We start from the raw sequence: 19,378 nt of genomic DNA, 5'->3' as shown, positions 1-19,378 counted from the left end.
CTGGAGAGAAAAAGGGGGAGGGAGGGATGGAGTAAAGATTTCTGCTGGTATTACAGACAGGTGTTGACAACAAACGTTTAGTGATGTCGGTAGGTATGGCATATTTCAAGCCAAATCTCACATGGATTAGCTGACAGTGATACTTCAGGACTTGGGGGAAAACTGAGCTTTCACAGGGGAGTAATACCACAAGGGGGAGAAAATACAATTATCTTCTGGACTGTAATGCTTAGTTGTCTTTCCTGTACATCTTATATGAAGTATCATTAGATGCTTTAAAATGGAGAAGTTACTGTTTATATAGTATTTAGTGGATGTTCTGAAGCAGTTTGACGAACAGAAGCCTTTATGCCTTTCTGAGGTAAGATGTCAGAGGATTCAGGTTTACAGTTCTGACCAGCAAAGACATTTACCTTGAGAATCCTGTCTACGTGCTTCTACACATTCATACATGGTACCAACTAAGCTTATAGCACATACCTGAAAAGGGAAATTTTTTAAAGGAGGTGAAATTTCTGAGACGTTTACAATTGCTGACAGATCCAGAACAGTGCACCTCTCCAGGACTTCAGGAGCCCTAATGTGGTGTTTTGTTTCTGGATTGTAACCAAGGACTTCGAAGCCAGGAGGGAAACTGAGCCATGTATGCTGCAGGCTTGGAGCGCTGAGCCAGGCGGTGCCTGCTGCCCCTCCAGCTCCCTGCCAGCATCCACAGCACAGCTCTCCAGTGACTTCATAAGTGCCCTAAAACAAATAATTGGATGTTTCCCGGCGTAGAGCATCACAGCAGGTGCCATGCAGTTCCTTTGATGGACCACAGGCATGCTGCAGCTCACTGCACTATCCAGCCACTTACTTGGCACATTATTGTGCCCCTTGTTTTCTCATTTATATAACTGTGATGGGGCTTTATGTCAGAGGATTATGAGCCTTCAGGGCACAGCAAGAAGGGATGCTTGCACAGCTTGGTGGTGCTTGCAGGTACAGAATGCAAGAGAGAGATGGAAGAAGCTGCAGATGTGTGTTTTCAGCCTGCTGGCTGTGACTGTGCAGCTGCCTTAAAGGTATTGCATCTCTATTACGCACTCTCTTAATACAGCATGTCTCATTCACAGAGCCGTCATTTCACCAGGCTTCACGTAGCAGCACCAGCAGCCACGCGAAGGCTTATTTACTCAAAATACTGTAAAGGTGTTTTATATATAAAAAGCAGGCTCGGTGTTATCTGTACATAGCAGAGCGATGCCGAAGCAGGCCGCTCAGTAACCTCTAGGCGAGCCCCCAGCCCGAGGGGCAGGCAGGGCGGAAGGGGCGGTGTGCCCTCAGGGCTCCCGGCGGGGCAGGGCCCACAGGGCGGGGCGGCACGGCACGGCACCGAGGCGGGAACGGGGCTGATCGCGGCGGCGCGGCGCTGCGGGGCGGAGAGCTGCTGTGGCCGCCTCCCCCTCCTCACCGCTTCCCTTAAATACTATGGGGCAGCCGTAGCTGCGGCGGGAGCCGCTGCCGAGCGCACCATGCGGGCTGTCGTCGCCTTGGCCGCGGCGCTGGGCGGCACGCTGCTCGGCGGCTGCCTCCTGCGGCTGGGCGGCGAGCGGCCCCTCCGAGCCAGGTAGGGGCCGGCAGGAGCTCGCCCGGGGCGAAGCCGCTCCATCGCGCGCGGTGGGCTCGACTCGCGGCTCACGCGCGGTGGCGGCTCTCTCCGGCTTTGACAACTTTTGTCATCCCGTCTTGCTTGCCAGGGGCTGGGAGGAGGAGGAGGCAGAGGTGGTGACTGTCACTCCGAAAGTGGTGCGAGCCCTCAGGTCTCCCCTAACGTCCCTTCCTCGGACCGAGAACAGGTAGGGGCTCTTTGGCTTTGGCTGCTGGTGGGGCGGGTTGCTCGGGGAGGTGTGCGGGAGAGCGCGTTTGCCCTTTGCTTCAGTTCGTTCATCCCGTTTTCTTGGAGCAGCTCGGTCGGAGGGAGCGTAGGGGCTCGTTAGACCGAGAAAGTGAAAATTCCCGTTAACTTCAAGGTGTGCTCTGCTAATAGGGCCTCTTAATGACGGCTGACACTCTGTCTTTGGTTTTGAGCCCGGTGAAATGTTGCCTATGACAGTTTTGCTAACACGCGATTTCTACGTTTTCCTGGATGCTGTATGCCAGGTATCCCTCATTCTCCTCCCCAGGATGCTGGAGCTGGGTAGTGCTATTATCATTTTTAGCATGCGTGTTTTATTAAAAACACCTATTTCTCCCAAAGGCCAGGTGTATGTAGGCTCTTTTGTTTTGTGCGGCATCTCGCTTCTCAGGAGTCCTTCCATCTGATCCCACGCCTTGATCTTTTGCATCAGCTCAGATCTTCGCTTTGCAGCCTGTTATTTCATACTGTGAAGTTTCATGTGAAAATAATTGGCAGAATAAGCCATCAAACAAGTTGTGTTAGCAGCTTTTGACATTAATGGTGATGTTTTTGTTCTCTTGAGTCTTCACACACCATAGGAAAAGTAGTAGTGCAGAAGAGGATGGAGTCATCCACACGTGAGATGCTGCTGTGTAAGAGGTAGTTTGTAAATATTTTGCTCTTCTCTTTTGCTTTATATAGCCTCATTAATGTTATAGTTCCAGTTAAAAAATGAAAAGATCTTGGGAATTGGATCTTTAACTGAAACTGCCATGTCCTGGCTGTACTGAAGTCAGCGGTGACAGTGCAGTTAACCTTAGTGAGACCGACATTTCAAGCAGCCTAGCTGAAATTTGAGGGTGAAATACTATATGCTTTCCCTAAGTGAATCCAAGGGACAATAGTCTAATAATCATCACAACGTATGGTTTCTCACACTTTTCCAGCGAGAGTGCTGGTGCTCCATTCCTTAAAATTTAGAACTACTGTAAGTTTAAAACATCATTCAGAATTAGAGTGAAACAAAAGGAACAGGAATATTTGCAGGCTTCTAACTACCATTATGTTCTCCTAGCCTGCTTCTCTTTCCTGTGTTCATTTTTTCCCTGCTTTTTTTTTCCTTTTTTCCACTCCTAACTATTTATTGGTTTTGCTGTATGTGCTCTGTTCTGCAGCTGTCACTCTGTTCTCGTTTCTGCTCTGTTTTGTGTTATGTTTGTGGTTCCCCCTTGCAACCATCTTCCCGTATTCTGCCTTTTCCAGTTAGTTTCCGAGCTGCAGCCTCCTGCCACTCAGCTCTGTATGTTAAATCATGTAGTCAAATTGACTAGAAATGCTGGCAGAGAACACTTCAGAGAACAGAGCCTAGCCACTTCCCATCTGCTCTTAGTGCACTCACAATTGGAGCAAAGAAAGTGGAAGCAACACATGCTGAAGAGGGCTGAAAATCCATGGCATGTATGGGTCAGTTGGCAATCTCTATAATAAGGCAACTGAGCGTGAGATTTTAAATAAATGTTTTTCATTAAACTGGTTGGAAGATTTTGATACCAATTCAAAGCTAGTTTTCCTCAGCCTGAAATTGTATTTTTAGTGACTAAGTGATTGTAGAAGTGCAACAAATAGATGGTCCGAAAAGTTTCATTTCACTGTAACTCCCATAAGCTGTAGTGTCTTTGGAGGGAAGGCTTAATGGTGGAATCCCAGAGGGGATGATCTTTCTCACGTGGGTGGCTGTTCAATAGGTTGTCCTGATAGGAGTCTGTAGTGTGTTTGGCATCTGAGGAAGGACAGAGCTGATGGACTGACCAGGAGCTGTGTCCTAATCCAGAGAGCATCTGGAGTGGGCAGGGAGCCATGCTGGAGGGATTTGAGCCAGGTAACAGCTGGATGGAGCCTGGCTGATGGCCATGCTGGAGAGATGAGATCTGGAGAGCATCTGGACTTGTTCAGGAGATTCAGACCAATCCCTCCATGATTATACACCATGGTGGGTGATGTGGGCAAGAGGAATTAGATTCCAGTTTTCAGTGGGGTTTTGCTGCAAAGAGTCCATGACTGAAATAGGTTGTGTAGGTATTAGTGAATTTTTCAAATGAGGCAATGTTAGTATGGTGATTCTAAAACCTATGAACAATCTATTGGTGCATGCTTTCCAAGCGTAGCTCTCCTAAAACACCCTGAAGGTGTGAATAGCAGTGCCTGGTTGCCGTATCCCATTCTGCACAAGAGAGTGTGCAAATGTATTAGGTTAGACTTCGATCACTTCATCAGTCAGACTCTTTTCTCTGGCAAGCAAATATTTTTGTCACAGGCTTCGGTGGGAGGAAATTAAAAAGAAAAAAGGGCACTTGTTGAGCTGTAGTCAGTAGATGATTTTCAAGAATCACAAACAAACCTCCACTCTTATTGTGATCTCCTTTGCTGCTGGATGCATATTTGTAATCAAACATCTCTTGAAGAATCTCCAAGCCCCTGTTATACTGTTGTCTTGCAATAATGTAAGCTAATCTGCTCTTTCAGTTTGAGTAATTCTTTTACAAGGATGAAATTGAAGGATGAAAGGATGGAAAGTAAGAGATTGGTTCAGATTGCCTTAGATTTCTATGCAGCTGCCATGCACAGTGGTGTTTAATTAGGTGGTGGCTAGGCACCTAAAGTTCTCTGAAGATCTGTGTCTCAGTAACCTTGAAGCTGTGGTTTGGCTCTTACAGAACATTTCAGACCTCTTTTCCTTGTTGGATGTTAGAAATCTCAAACAATGTGACTGCCACTACAGCATGACTGCCAGTTTTTGACTTGGGCTTGTTTCATGGTCTGTAACTGTTATAGAAGGGTTTCTTAGTAAAAACACAACTATTTTTAACAAGATTACTTTAGTGGTCCCCAAATTTTTCCATGTGAGCAGTATCATTCAGATTGCAGTATTCTCATTCTCTGGCAAATCATCATGTCTGTGCCTTTTAGCACCCTCTCATATTTTAAGCTGTAACTGCAAGTATAGCAAAAACTTGCATAAGCCAACAGTGCAACCAGAAGGAGAAGTCCTGCACTTGTCTCCCTTTAAGGCACTTGGTTCTCTGTCTGCTTTTGTGATAGTGTGTTTGTGTCATTAACAGCAAAACAGAAGGCTCAGGGCTGCTAGTGCTCGCCAGGGGAGGATGTCTGTGATGAGAGGATCTGGGTACTACTGTCTGTCACGAATCCCAGAGTGTGCTATGTTAAACCTGACATTCTAGCTCCTTTCGGACTGTGGCATGTAGAGCAGATAAATAATGCCAGCTGCTACTGGGAAGGTGAAAATAGTCTTCTCAAGCACCATGTGTATACATTTTATATACAGATAATAGCAAGGCAGCAGTTTGTATTTAGGGCATTTGCTTACTGTCTTTGCAGGTTGAAGGCAAGTGCAGTGTAGAGACTGTTGAGCTAATTGAGCAGTAGGAGGAAGTGATTGAGAAGCTATGAGTAAACAAGTTAGTATTGATACAGTGTTTCACAATTCTCCTTTCTCCAATTCCTCCCTCAGCAGCAGATCTTTATGCAGGCCTAGGGAATAAACAACTATACCTAATTAACTATGCTACAGAGACCTGTACATTCTGTCTCCTGTCAAAATATTGCATTCCGGCAGGCAGGAAAGGAAGAAGAGGCAGACTATTAAGGAGATTATAAACAGTAGCATAGTATGTTGCACAAACAATTTGCTACAGTTTAGATTAGTCAGCACTGGTGGCCCTTCACTAATTTTACCACTGTCTTAGTATTCATTCCCCTCATTTCCGAGTGATGCATCCAGACATATTTTAAGAGCACATTTCTAATGCGTGCCTCATGTATTAGTTCTGTCTAAATGAATAGGTGTTCAGCTGAAAGCTGCTGCCAGGACGTATTTATGTTCTGACAGTAGTGAAAGGTTTCCCAGCTTCTTTCTGTTCCTGTTTACTTGGTCCAAGTGAAACTGCTCTGTCATTCTGTCTGTCACGTACTGTTGTAACATCATTTTGGTGTAAGTACCTTATTTTTTTTCACTTTACCTACTATGAGAGTCTGGATATTGCTTGTCATGTTGTGTGTCATGCGGTTAATGGATTTTATAAATAAAGAATATCTGATGTTATGTATAATGCTGGTGAATGCACTGAAGATCTTCCAAATAATTTCAGAATGCAGCTTGTCTTAAAGACCTGATTTAGCATTTCTTAGATAAGCAAAACCTCTGGGAATTTGAACAAGGATGGTAGGATCAGTCTCTTTCACAGTTACTGTGATTAATGTTACAAGACAAATTCTTACTCCTATGGCTTGATAGAACCATTTTATAGCCCATTTCACCAAGCATTTAAATGGTGTATTGCCTTATTAATCAAGGTGTTGTGAACCTTAAAAGCATCACTATATTCTTATCATCTGATTCATTTGAAGTGGTGTCAAAGATAGCAACAAAAAGCATTCTTCCTAGGGAAGTGTGGGTTACAGGTTTTTGACAACTAGTATTCAACTAGTTGAGTATGGGATTCAAATATAAATGAGTCTCTTCAAGGGAGAAAGCAAGTCAGAAGGAATTCACAATCTGTATAATAGTGCTTTTTGATCCCAGAAGGTTATAAATGTACAGCTTTGCATGCAGAAGTTGCCCTGTTTAGCTGGTGAAACTCTGCTGGAACACAGTTAAGAGGCTCTTTGCTGTTTTGTAGAGGAAAGAATATGAAGATGGGGGAGGGAGCATCTGGTTCTGCTGGCAAAGAGTAAATAAAGCCAGTTAGTGGGATTTTCCTCTGATGTTCAGCATGTACTTATCTCCTTCTGAAATTAGGGGTGAAATTCTCGTTGCTTTTAATGCCACCATGCAGCCCAGTCCTGAACTCCTCTGAAAATCTGATCCCACGTTCTTTCAATTTTTCCAACTGTTTTTTGTAGGAATTTTGAAGGACTGACCTTTTGGCCCAGGGCATATCTTTGTTACAGTATAATTCACAGCACTATGCTTCCTTTTTCCCCCTGCTTTTTCTTAGTGTCTATGTCTTTTCCATCCTTGTTACATCCATTCATTTTCATACTTTGATTGTTGTTTTTTTTGGGAGTGGGTGAGTTTGTTTTTAAAGGGATTCCCTTTTACTTGCTGTGTCACCACTCCCCTCAGATTCCATGCTGACAGAGGTACCTGGCGATTCCCTGCACTAAGGCTCCTTCTAGTCTCAGGACTGAATGCTGTGGGTGCAGCATAATAGACTCTGCAGTTCCCTTACAGTTTCTCAGTCTCTAAGGGTGTCCTGGAGCAATCCAGTCCAGTTGCTGGAACATGATTACAAATGAGATGATCAGATGACTTTTTCTTCTAATTCCCTATTTCCTGTCATTTTTTTTTATCACCATTCTCCCAGGGGAGCACAGGTACTTCTTAAGCTGGACACACAGAGTTATTCACCATGGGCAATTCATTTCCCACTGATCTTTTGAAACTTCTATTTTATTTGTGTCAAGTGACTGTCTCAGGACCTAGGCTCCATCTGAAGTCTGTTACTGCATGCAAGTGGGTGCAGTCCATGTCTTGCAGATTTTTGCAGTTTAAGGAAATGTTGCATGTTGTCTTCCTGTGAGTAAAATATAGAATAACAACATGCTGATAAATATGGCACATGATCTTAATGTACTATGGCTTTATTAAAGTACAGATGGTGTACTTAGTCAATTTCTAGAATTGCCATAGGAAGGATGTGGCCCTCAAGCTGTTCATATATGATTTAAAATAAAATAGCCTTCTTTTGGATTTGGGTCAGTATGGTTGGCTTTGAGAACATCTTGCACTCTAAGGGAATTTTAGTAGAAATAGCCATTTGGTCTGTTTTGCATGTCCAAGCCAACAGACTATAACATGGTTTTCACTTCAAGTTCTCATTGAGTTGAAGAGTTTGTAAAAAGAGCTGCATGTCACCAGCCTGTGGGGCGTGTTGTCTGGTTGCACTGAAAAAGTTATAGTGTAGTTCTCAGTATTGTACAGAGACTGTCATCCACTAGATGAATTCATTTAGTGATAAATGTTGCCTAGCACGACTGTCCGAAGTGATGAGAAATCTAATCTGAGTCTGATGTCTCCATAACTCTGCTATGAATAATGCAGAAGTCTGCACACCCCTTGATGTTCGAATGCAAAAATTTTCCACTCGTGTGAAGCTAAAGCCACTCCAGTGGTGAAAGAGGAATTCAGAAATTTCACCTTTACTGGAAGAAGTCCTTGTTTTGCGTGTCTTGCTAAAATAGTTTTATGTATGTATCTTTTTGCACTCTATAAACAGCATCAAGTGAATTTAATATGGAAGAATACACAGAAGAAACATTTTGGTGATCTACCTTCTGCCTGCCTTGTATGGATAAAGAATTTGGCTGGAAAATCGTGTTGGTGCCATTTTCACCAATCTTTGTATGAGCTGTGGAAAGAGAAGGCTCCTTATTGCTTTTCCCCCCACTGACAGCTTTAAAAATGATGTAACAAATAAAAATATATAGAAACTGTAATTTATTTTGCTCATTCTTTTTTTTTATCCGACATCTTCCTTCTTGAATTTTTTGTCTTGTAAATGCGTGCATAAAAAAACAATTACACGTGAGATAAACAAGACAACTCGCTTCAGTTGATTGCGGCGCTATGAATTTAAAATGTTAGAAGTCTGTTGATTAAAGCTTTTATTTGGTTGAGAGAATGTTATTCACCGCCTCTGCTGACCTCAGGACATCAATTACTAGGAAGCTGTAAGCATCTTGCAGTGACTCCCTGCTCACTGACGAATCCTGCTTATGGCAGGCTGGTTGTCCTCCAGCTGTGCCTGCAGGTACCTGACTATGATCTGGGCTGACTTAGAAGCAGGGCAGAGGAAGCATGATTTAGAACGAACTTAAGTTGTTTGGGAACAGGTCCACCTGCAGCTTCTGTGTGCACGGAAACACTGGCCAAGCTGCAGTGAACCTGTGTACCTGGGTAGCAGGGCATCTGCTGCCACTTACTGTGTTGGGTCTGTGGAGCTGTGTGCCTGACCCTCTGAACTGTGTGCTTTGAGAGCCTTCTGCCTTCACATTTGGATGTCATTCGTTGAAAAATAATTAGATAAGAGGCTGGATGCAAAATCAGCGGTGAAGCTCTCAGCAGGTAGTGCCAGCTGTTACTGTCTGTTGCAGTCACTGCAGAATTGAAAGGACAGAGGTTTACATTGTATTCTTACCATTTCCCTCAACAAGGGGCATGCAGATTGCTTCGTTCCTTGGGGGCACTGGATATATGCTGGGAAGAACTCCTTGAGGGTGGAAAGATGGTGAGAGCTGATCTCTCTCCTCTGTAGCCTGATTCATGGCTGAATTGCTCAGTTTATGGAAAATTATGGGCAAGGGAATGAGAAGAAAAGGTGCTTTATTATGTTTCCTCCCTTGTTATAGCTATGACAGTGCCAGACAGTTTAGTAGCAGAAAAAACAAATATTTATTCTGTGCTTTCTTCTTCAGTCAGACTTATTCCCATTTGAATTGCTTAAGATCTTAATTGTTTAAGAAGTGGATGTACAGGAGGAACTCATCAATGAGTACAAGTACCTGAAAGGAGGGTGTGCATAAGATGGAGCCAGGCTCTTCCAGCAATGTCCAGTGGTGTAACAGGAGGTAGTGGGCACAGATCAGAACACAGGAGGTTCCTCCCAAACCCCAGGAGCATGTCTGTGCTGTGCAGGTGCCAGAGCACTGGCACAGGTACTCAGGGGCTGTGTGTGTGGGGTGTCCCTTGGAGATCTTCAGAAGCTGCCTGGACACGGCCTGGGCACCTGCTCTGGGCAGCAGGAGATGGGCCTCGTGGACCCAGAGGGCACTGTCCACCTCGGCCACTGCGTGGTTCTGTGACTTTGAAATGGCATCCTTCCCAAGTAAGAGCCGCTTATCAGAAATCTTGTAGTTATGAGGTCTCAGTGTTTTAGCAAGTGAGGGTGGTGAGTTCTGATCCTTGTTAGTGAAAGAAGGATGATGCAGAAGCAGACTAGTTTGTGTGTGAAGCAGGGAGACCCTTGTGTTTCTAGGAATGGGCTCTGTTTGCTGCTGCAGCTCACACCCAGCTATGAATGAGACCTTCTGTGTCTCCTGCATTTCTAGTTCTGGTTTGAGCAAATAGGCCGCAATATCCAAATGCTCTGTGAGCAGTAAGGAAGGTGTGAAGGTCATGAGGAGCACTGAACATAAAAATGGTGGAGGAAAGAACTCAAGATAAGTGACAATGCACTCAGCAGATGGTTGATGAAAGAAGAGGGTGATTTATATGAAATTAAACCTAGATACACAGTAACTGAGGTGAATGGAATAAAAGCTTGGTGTTTTGGTCATTTACTAATTTACAGCTCAGTCTTCTGCTAGGACTGCCAGAGCACGAGGACCACATGGGGTTTTGGTGAAAATGAGACAATGGGAGTTAAACATCACTGTCTGGCACTTGCACTGGTTCTTTTTATAAATAAAAAGTAGACAAGGGAGTAAGTACTAATCTCAAGTCAATAAATTAAAGTCCAGGTAAAAAGATCAACCTCACCTGAGCTGTTTCCTGTGTATATCATATTGGTTTTGAGTATCACTTTTCATCAGTAGTGTTTGGAAATCACAGCTGCTAAAACGTTTAAATATGAATATTTTAAATGTCTTCATAATGTTCAAGAGGCTTCCTGTTTCATTTATTTATAATTACATTTTTTCTGATTACCATGTAAAGCAGAAAATATAATTCACTCTATGAAACGGAGTTTCTTTAAAGAATCAAATTTGTTGTAGTCACTAACAGCAAAGCCTTCTTTTACACAAGAGCTTCACAGTAGAAAGGAATAACATTCCTTTGGTAATGTTTTCAGCTAAATCAACAGTTATTCGTCTTATTGTCACAGCAAAGAAAATGCAGCAGCTTTGACAGAATATACTCTTTTTAAAGTATGTTGCTTTTTCTCCTGCTCCACCTTTTTAACAGAACAACTGCTAATAAAGATGGAATATACCAGTTTGAACTGGATACAAAATGTAAGGCAATTCAGGACAACATTTTGTCATCATCTGTCAAGAAGAAAAGGTAAGTTCTTGCTATGCTTTCTGCTTTGTTTGTTTTAAATAAAAGGCTAACAGGTTGTCTGCTTTTCACATAGTTCTTTATGATATTAATGTGGAACTGCACAACAGCAAATTGAAGTTGTTCAACCAGTGTTTGCTTGCATTTTTTCTTTCACGTCTGTTAGATTTATTCTAGGTTGGATTTAAAAACTAAAAACTAAAAAAACTAAAAACAACAAGATTTCTCATTCCCAGTTAGCAACATTTTATTTCAAGATATTCACAGGAATGTAGACTAGAATTTTTGAGACATAATTTTAGCCTTAAGTGTCCTCTTCCTGACTGGCAAACACTCCTGCTATAAGCAATATTAGTTAATGGTTCTTTTCATTGTGTTCACTACAGTAAATATAGAAATGTACTAGTATAAAAACTTACTGAGTAATTGCACTCATTATTGTAATAACTAGTTCACAGGAAACTAATTATTCAGTTTTAGATGTATTAAAAATTCTCCACTCTGAATCCATTTCTGGTTTCAACTTTCTGTTCTGCCTTCTCCTGACGTGGAAAAAAGTCTTTGCTAGTGGCCCTGCTCTATTTCCTTCCCAGTTACTAAAGTGGAAGTAGGAGAAGCAGCCCATTGCTTTCAGCATATAACATCTTGCCAGTATGGATACAGCAATATATATAACGTTGTTAAGTGAGAAGAACATCCCACTAGGACCAAGAGACAGCTTAAAATTAAGTGCCATGGTATCTTTCAAAATGGAAGCTATTTTTTTACTCCATTTATGAAGAGAAAAACTGCTAAAAATAAATATATGCTTTTCTCCATTCAAAGGACTATAGAAGTCAAAATTTCCTTAAGTAAGACCTTTTAAATTGTGATTTTGAGGCTTCTCCTGTCTTTTCTGCCCCTTCTCTCTTTCTCATTTCATTTTAAATCTTTCACTTGTTTTTAAGTCACCTTATTCTCCACTTCTATCTTTACTGTTTAGTGGTTATTTTTTCTCTTCTATAAACCTTTACTGTTTAGGTTTTTTTTTCTCTTCTATAAACCTCTCCTCCCACAACTATTCCTTCTCATCAGCAGCAGGGTAATTGACTTTTTAACTCTTGAAAGATGGTGGCCACCATGCTAGTGCTGTGCTGCTAGTAAGAGCTGAAACAGAGGTCAAAGAGTGTAGCTGCAGTGTATGCTTAATATGGAGAGAAGGACAACCGGTAACTGTTGCCTCCAAAATCCAGCTGTGGCAGTATAAATGCTGTTATTTATCCCATGTATTACAAAGTTGTAGAGGCTGCAGGAATGCAGACGTGCTTTTCACATCCAGAACATTTTGAAGCTGCTTGTAGGAGAAAAAACAAGGAACCATCAGACCTTTATTTTATAGCTAGTGAAAAAGGAGCTGAGCCATTAAATGAGGCAGAAGATGAACTGGGTAGGTGGGAAGAGAAATTGGTATTTGGAATGAAGGAGCAAAGGCTTGCTTTGTGCTGTGAATATTGCAACTCACTGCCCTTCACTGAGAGGAGCTGATGAGATCTTCGCTGCTTTTTTAACGTGTGACCACAGGCGTGGTATATAAATACTTTACATTACAGGAACATTCTGGACTTTCTGGCCTTTTAAATTGGTAAGGACCAGAAAAACTTCCTTGTCAAAAGCTTGTCAGATGATTTGATAGTAAAAAATGCTATGTAAGTGTAACAGGTTTGTGATGGTGGTGATAAAAGGCTTGAAATGCTGAGTTCTGCTGGCACCTTTTCATTTTTATTCTAGAGCACATTCTGCGTACAGTCTCCCCAGGGCTTTAAAAACTGATATTTGTTTTTGTAGTATTAAAGTGTCCAAAAGCATGAGAGATCCTCCATTTTTCTTGCTTTTCCTTCTGCTGTTTTAATTTGTTTCTTCCTCGAACATAAGCAACCATGGAGGAAGATCTCCTTTTTTCATACCTGCTGCTCAATTTTCCTTCTAATTCAAATAACTGTTGTTGTTTTTTTTTCAAGTATAGTTCCAGCAGAAACCAGTGGGGCTGCATCTGTCTCTGTTCTGATGTTTTACTTATTGTCTCCCTGCTGTCTCACCACTGCTGTCCCTGCTGTTGTCCTTTAGTTATCTGCCAAAAATTAGAAGATACTTCATCGATGCCTCAACTATGTACAGCCAGTGCAGTTAATGTAGACAGTCTATGCATACCTGACAATTACCATACTTCCAAGTGTTATTTGCCACCAGGCTCATACAGTATAAGTTTCCTAGAGCAGCAAATTATTTCATGTTTAGCATGGAGGTGGCAGACAAAAACAGGACCAAGTATATTTCTTTCAATATTCTCAGCACTGTAATTACTGTCTTGTCCATGTATTGTTATAGCTCAATTTACCTGAGTTTTTTTTTTATCTTAGTAATAAAATTATTTTAGCATCAGTGAATACATATTGTTAGCTCCTGGGCACCACTGGAAATGTAAGTACTGTTCCAGCTCTTTAAAATTAAACTGCGGAGAAAAGGATTGTGTAGGTTACAGCAGAGCCATGGAATGATGTCTTGATGGCCTTTCTGGGCTTATTCCATTGGAATGAGTCCCTGAGGCTCCTTTAGAGCAGGAGATGGTAAATTAGGCTTCTGAGAGGAAAAGTAAGCTCTGTAAACCCAGCTGCAGAAAATCCCAGAACTTCATTTTGAGTCTTAAAAAACAAACAAACCCACCAACCCCCCTCCCCAAAATAAAAACCCTGTGGGAATATTGCCTATGTTTGAGTAGAGTTCATCCCATGGAACTGGCACGATGGAAGCCTTGTACTTGGGTGGGGTCTGTGGTGGCCTCGCAGAGCTCCTGTCCCCACCATCTGCTGCTGAGGTGTCTGATGCTTGTGATACTAAGCCAGCACTGGCAAACGTGGAATCAGGAGGAACTAGAGGCACAGTGCGAGCGGAGCAGTGTTCCCTCTTGTATAGACCTGGGAGCATTGGCTTCCAGGTGAACTGCTCAGCTCTTGGTCACCCCCGAGGGGGATTCCACCCAGCAGCCAGCAGTGGAAGGGCAGCTGTGTTCTTGTGTTCTAACAGGTGGTGTTGCCCTAGGTGCAGTACATGTACTGCAGCAAGACCCTCACAGATTCTGACAGTGAGTACCTATTCTTTTTGAGGGGCTTTAGTACTAGCAGTGTGGAAGATGCTTTAATTTTTCTTCTCACCAAATGTTTCCCTGTAACTTGTTAATAACTTGTCAGTCAATGCTATATCTTCCTGGTAAACTTTCATTTCTGACCCTGATATTCATCTTATCAATATCTTTAGGCTAGAATTTGCTTTTTTTCTACATATTTTTTTTCTCCTAGCTAATGTTAGTATAAATAACTTTTCATACTCTTATCTTTTTTTTTCTTTTCCATAAATCCCAGCATCTAACATTTATTTATCATTTAGCCTTAAGGAGTAAAACCAGATGGGTGATTCAACATTAGGCTGTCCTGATCCTGTGCTTCTATCCTGCCCTCCCCTGCTGCATGTGCTGCCTGCCCTGCTCTCTGCTGCTGCTGGCACTTGTCTGAACCGCAGACAGGAGCCCGTCAGTAAGGAAGTGGTTCTGTTTTCCCTGGCTGCAGCTGCAAAGCTGCCAGCTGAACAGACCAGCAGGCAGCTACCCAAATAGGAAGGTCTCTTGTTTCCAGTTCCTCCACTCTCATCCCTTCTTTATACTGCCTATGGAGTATGACTGAATCTTTCCTGATACAGTTAAATACACCAAAGCAGAATAAAATGTATATGGTGTGTGCTTTCTTTATTTAAAACTAACAAACAAATGACTTCTGGATTGCTTTTTATTTTTATTTTTGCCACTGTAGTTAATTAAAGTAGCCTATGAATGCATTTGAGCAGGGCAAAAGCTGGTAAAGCAGGACTGTGGTCACTTAAGTACCAGGCATGGCATGAGGAGGAGAACGTGTGGAGCTGAGCAGGAAGGAGAAGGAACATACTGCACAAGGTCAGAGTGGCTGCAGCTGCAGTGAAACCAGTTGTGCTCTGCTCCCACTTTGGCCCATTCCTTCCTGCTCCCTTCAGTGGTGCAAGGGCTCAGAAAAATTAGTTTGGTCGCAGTAATGTGGTTCCTGGAGAAGTTTCCTATGCCTGGTAATGAAAATAAATGTTTCTCATGTTTGTGCCTACAGTGAAAATTGTCACAGGTGCAACTTTGAGCCAAAGACCAATTCTAATGCAGGATTCTTCTGGGGAAAAAAAATTCTATGTGGAAATGGGAAGTGATTTTTTGCTGTAGGGTAGACAAACCAGTTAACTCTAGCGGTAGCAAGAGCTTTATGGAGCAAACAAACAAACAGTAAGAAGGGATCTGTTTTGTCTAACATTTACCATAAAGCTGTGGTACTGAACATGTTGAATACAGAAATAGAAGAAAGCTTTCAGAGTGCTGAGTGCCTTTCTGCTGCAAGCCACCATTACCTTTTGGTTTTCCTTTTTATCAGTTCTCACGCTCTATTTAAAAACAAGTGAGGTTTCATGCCTTTCCAGCCTTTTTTAATTTTATTTTTTCTTAAGGTTGTTCAAAATATGCTCTTCTAAGTTCCAGTTTAGGTACAATCATGATGGTTTGCTTTGGGGCCAGCACTAAGCTACTTTTGCTGAAATAGTACAAGGCAGATGTTTATTGGAAACATGACTCCCATAGAACTTGTAGCAGTGACATCCACATTGTCTCGCATTTCCATCTGCCCTGTCCTCCTTTTGAATAACAGCTGCTGATTTTGAAAAGCTGTAGTAGGAACCAAGCATAAATAGGGGAGCTCTTAACGTTGAACCTAATTGGGGAAAAGTGTCTCCATTCTTTTGGCTTGCAAGTCCTGCAGTATTTCACATGGGGACAAATGTAAACCTCTTGATCCATTAAAAAAGCAGAAAACTCTTTGGTTACATGTACCCCACTGGTGCTCAGTGGGGTAAGACAGTTTGTTTTTAAGATGCAGTTTGAAGGAAAACATACATCTGCAAATATTGGATTACACTATGACAGAATTGAGCTTTGGAGACTATGAGGCAAGTGAAGGAAAACTGTAACTTTAATCTTTATTTGCACGAACCGCCTGTCAAAACATTTTTAAAGTTTAAAACAACAAATACAAGAAGCAGAGATTTTGTGTTTTGGACTTTTGCACAAGAGATCATTTTTGAGGGATCTAAACCTTCCAGATATACACAGCTCAACTCTTAAGTTTGAAACTGCAGCACTTGGAAGTGGCTGAGAAGTTAGTTAGGATATTGCTGTTAAGAAGAACCAATGTTTAATAGGATATGCTAATTAAAGGAGGACAGTACTGTTACAAATTACAGAAATAAAATAGGTTGTGGAGTTCTAACTGCAAACTATTACATATGCACCGTGCACATTATTATTAATACATGCATCATTTGAATATTTTAGAGACTGTTTCTAAATATATATATATATTCTAGTGTTTGATGTTGTTGCTTGTTTTAGATATCCAGAAGATTATTATCTTCACATAGTCAAAAAACTACAGAACTGCACCTGGATAAGGAGACCAGAAGAATCAGCAAAATTCAGGTAATTTCAGTTGTCTCATTCGGAAAACTTTGCCCTGGATTAGTTTAGCAAGCAATACATGTAGATTCCATTTTAAAAAGATAATTTCTTATTGCTTTCGGACACCGTCTGCAGTTACAAATTTGTATTATTCTTTTGATGCTTGGCCTCTTGTTTATTTGAATTGAGCTGTGCAAATGGATTAAGATAAAATAACTCCACAAATAAAGGAATTTCACCTATCTCCACTATAATGAATAGTTAACTAACTTATCTAGAACGGATTAAAAATATTGCTGACTCAAATCCTATGATATTAAAGAAAATGAATATGATGTTATCCATGTGAACTGGCACTCTGGTAAAAGACTGTGTGATGAAGCAGAGTGTTTCTCACCTCAAGACTATTGCTTCTACTGCACAAGTGCCCTAGGCACTCATTAGTTTTGACTGTGTATGTCATGGTCCCCGTGCATGTAAGCACATGACTAAATCTGTCCTTGTTCAGGGTGTCACATAAGTACATGCTCAGTAGGGACAGTGATCTCTGAAAAGCTTCCCCTCTCATTTGGAAATGCATCATGCTGTGTTTGGAGAACAGCTTCCCTGTGCCAACTCTATTTTCTCCAGGGGGAAATACTCTCTCAAATTACATTATCACATGGATTAGAGTTAAGATTCTGTCAAGATCATTAAAAATGTGTAAACTCTCCTACCTTCCAACTCTTTGGAACAGATTATCATTGAAAACAAGACCTCCATGCTCAGCTTGTGACAGTAGTGGAAGTAGTTTGTTGGTGGGGAGGGGCTCAAGTAATGCTTTTCACGCAACATGAATTGCTGTCTTTGCTGTGTATCAGTGGCACATTATACAGAGGTAAGGTTTATGAAACTTGCACTTAATTCAGGCAGGCTTCGGCTGAGCACTGAGATATTGGAGCTGTTTAAGCAGTCTGTTACATGTCTGAATATGCAGGTGTTTTGTACAGAGTTGACAGGAGGTAAAATAACTTTTGTCTGCTGAAGTTAGGGTTTTTGTTTTCCAGTTTATTCTTTTTTTAACTTTTCCAGAATGGACCAGCCACCACTTGAGAGCAATTTGCCACTTTGTCTGTGTTAGATAGGCGAGTCACTGCCAGAGTAACCACTCCCTCTTCCTGCTTGGTTTCTTCCTCATTTGTTGCTTCCACAGTCTCCCTTCTGCTAGGGAAACTTCTACGTCTTCCAGGCCTGTGAGCATGGAACATGACACTTTCTGTCCAAACCCTCATATAAGACTGCTGGACTTCGAGTTCAAGATGCTTACTGTTACTTTTGCTGTGTTTTTGCCTTCTGGAAAGGAGTTTGGGTCATAAGTGACCAAGGTGGCTTCTACAACCTGTAATTGGACTGGAATTGTACAAAAGAATAAACTGGGGGGGTGCACTAAGCCATCTAGAAAATGCGGACAGTATTTACACTAAGATGAGTTTGCTTTAACTTAGCTGTAACACCAAGTGAAAAACATTTTTTGCAACCCATGGTTCAGCACAAACTGGATTAATTCTGTTACTCCTTCAACATTTGAAGGTTCTGCTGTTAGGGTTTCAAAGCTATTTTGCACCTAAACTTGATAGAATACTAACCAGTTTATATATAACATACTGTATGGGAGTTCTGAAAACAATCTCTATGAAATTTGACCTGCTTTGACATCATTCAGATGTTCTGTTGCTATGACCAAGGACTGGTAGTTTGATGTTTAGGGTGCTGGTGATGGTTATCATTCAAAAGATGTATACTTTTGCATGAATCTTTTCTTTCTTTCTTTTTGTTCTCTTTGACTCATTTTCTGGAAGCAGGATATTAAAACTTGTACTCACTCCCAGACCATACTAGAGGCTTTCAAGGCTTCCAGACTCCTACCAGTTGGTCAGTACAAGCTTTTGAAGAAGAAGAAGAAGAAAGAGGAGGAGGAAAAGCAAAAGAAATACAGTATAACATTTACTGACTAAATCAGTATACACTCCATGCTTACTGCACTCCCAGATGTGTTTATCAGAGTTAAGCACAAGAGCCTGGAACTAGCTTTAAAAGGACTCTCTAGCTGAGAAATGATGCATTGACAGAGCTCTGTGGGGAGCAGAGCTTCTAGAAATGCATTGAAATTAATGATTTAATAATCCCTTGGCAGTGCATCTCGTCCTTTTTCTAACTTTGACTAGTATCGGTAATGCATAATAATTGTATAATATAAATATTACTCAATTCTAAAAATCTCATTAAGTGGGTAGATAAACACACACATTTTGCAGAAGAGGAAATTAATCTCAAAGGGGCCGTGCAGCAGGAATTGGGTAATACAGCTAGCCACCTTCACGAGGAGAGTGTGAAGCTGCCTGTCATGTTATTCACCTGCAATGCCACCAGAAATCTGCCTGCTGACTAGATTGCAGAGAAGCTGCTTGACTTCTTTCCCTGTTTGCCCATCTGTTAAATGGAGTGAACTCTTACATGCTTCTCAGGGCGTGGTGTCAATTGCAGAACATTTTGGTATTATGCTGCAGTTTTAAAGAAGAGATGTGAATATTTATAAGGGACTTAATGTTTTATGCTCCGGGGCATAAACTAACCTCTAATTTATAGGTTCAAAAGAAGCTCCCCGGGGTAGTGAATTTCTGAAAGAAGCTTTCTTGTGTTTTCCTTTGCAGCTTTTGCTGTTGGCTACTATCACAGTAGCAGTGGAGTGAATGAATATGTGATCCAATGCAGAAACTCTTGTGTTCCTCGAAGACAACGTTGTTAGCCAACGAGTAGACATCAGTTCTCTTTGTAAACTGAAGTCCCAGCAGATCCAAGCCAAAACCAAAACAAAAAGACAAAAAAAAAA

The 19,378-nt window shown here is 41.7% G+C and overlaps 1 protein-coding gene across 1 annotated transcript; it reads left to right on the top strand.

Moving 5' to 3' along the window:
• The first annotated feature begins 1,514 nt into the window (after positions 1–1,514).
• LOC136045390 (alpha-2,8-sialyltransferase 8F-like) lies at positions 1,515–19,378 on the top strand. Its single transcript, XM_065731215.1, has 5 exons — positions 1,515–1,609; positions 1,740–1,838; positions 10,863–10,961; positions 16,444–16,530; positions 19,200–19,378. Exons 1-5 carry the CDS (start codon positions 1,515–1,517, stop codon positions 19,225–19,227), a joined length of 408 nt encoding a protein of 135 aa, XP_065587287.1. The 3' UTR covers positions 19,228–19,378.

Source organism: Cyrtonyx montezumae, unplaced genomic scaffold, assembly GCF_038088225.1.
Source record: "Cyrtonyx montezumae isolate F1298 unplaced genomic scaffold, pur_monq_1.0 scaffold_14, whole genome shotgun sequence".
Classification (NCBI taxonomy): Eukaryota; Metazoa; Chordata; class Aves; order Galliformes; family Odontophoridae; genus Cyrtonyx; species Cyrtonyx montezumae.
Note: the sequence above shows the minus strand (reverse complement) of the source record. Positions and strands in the feature narration are given on the sequence as shown.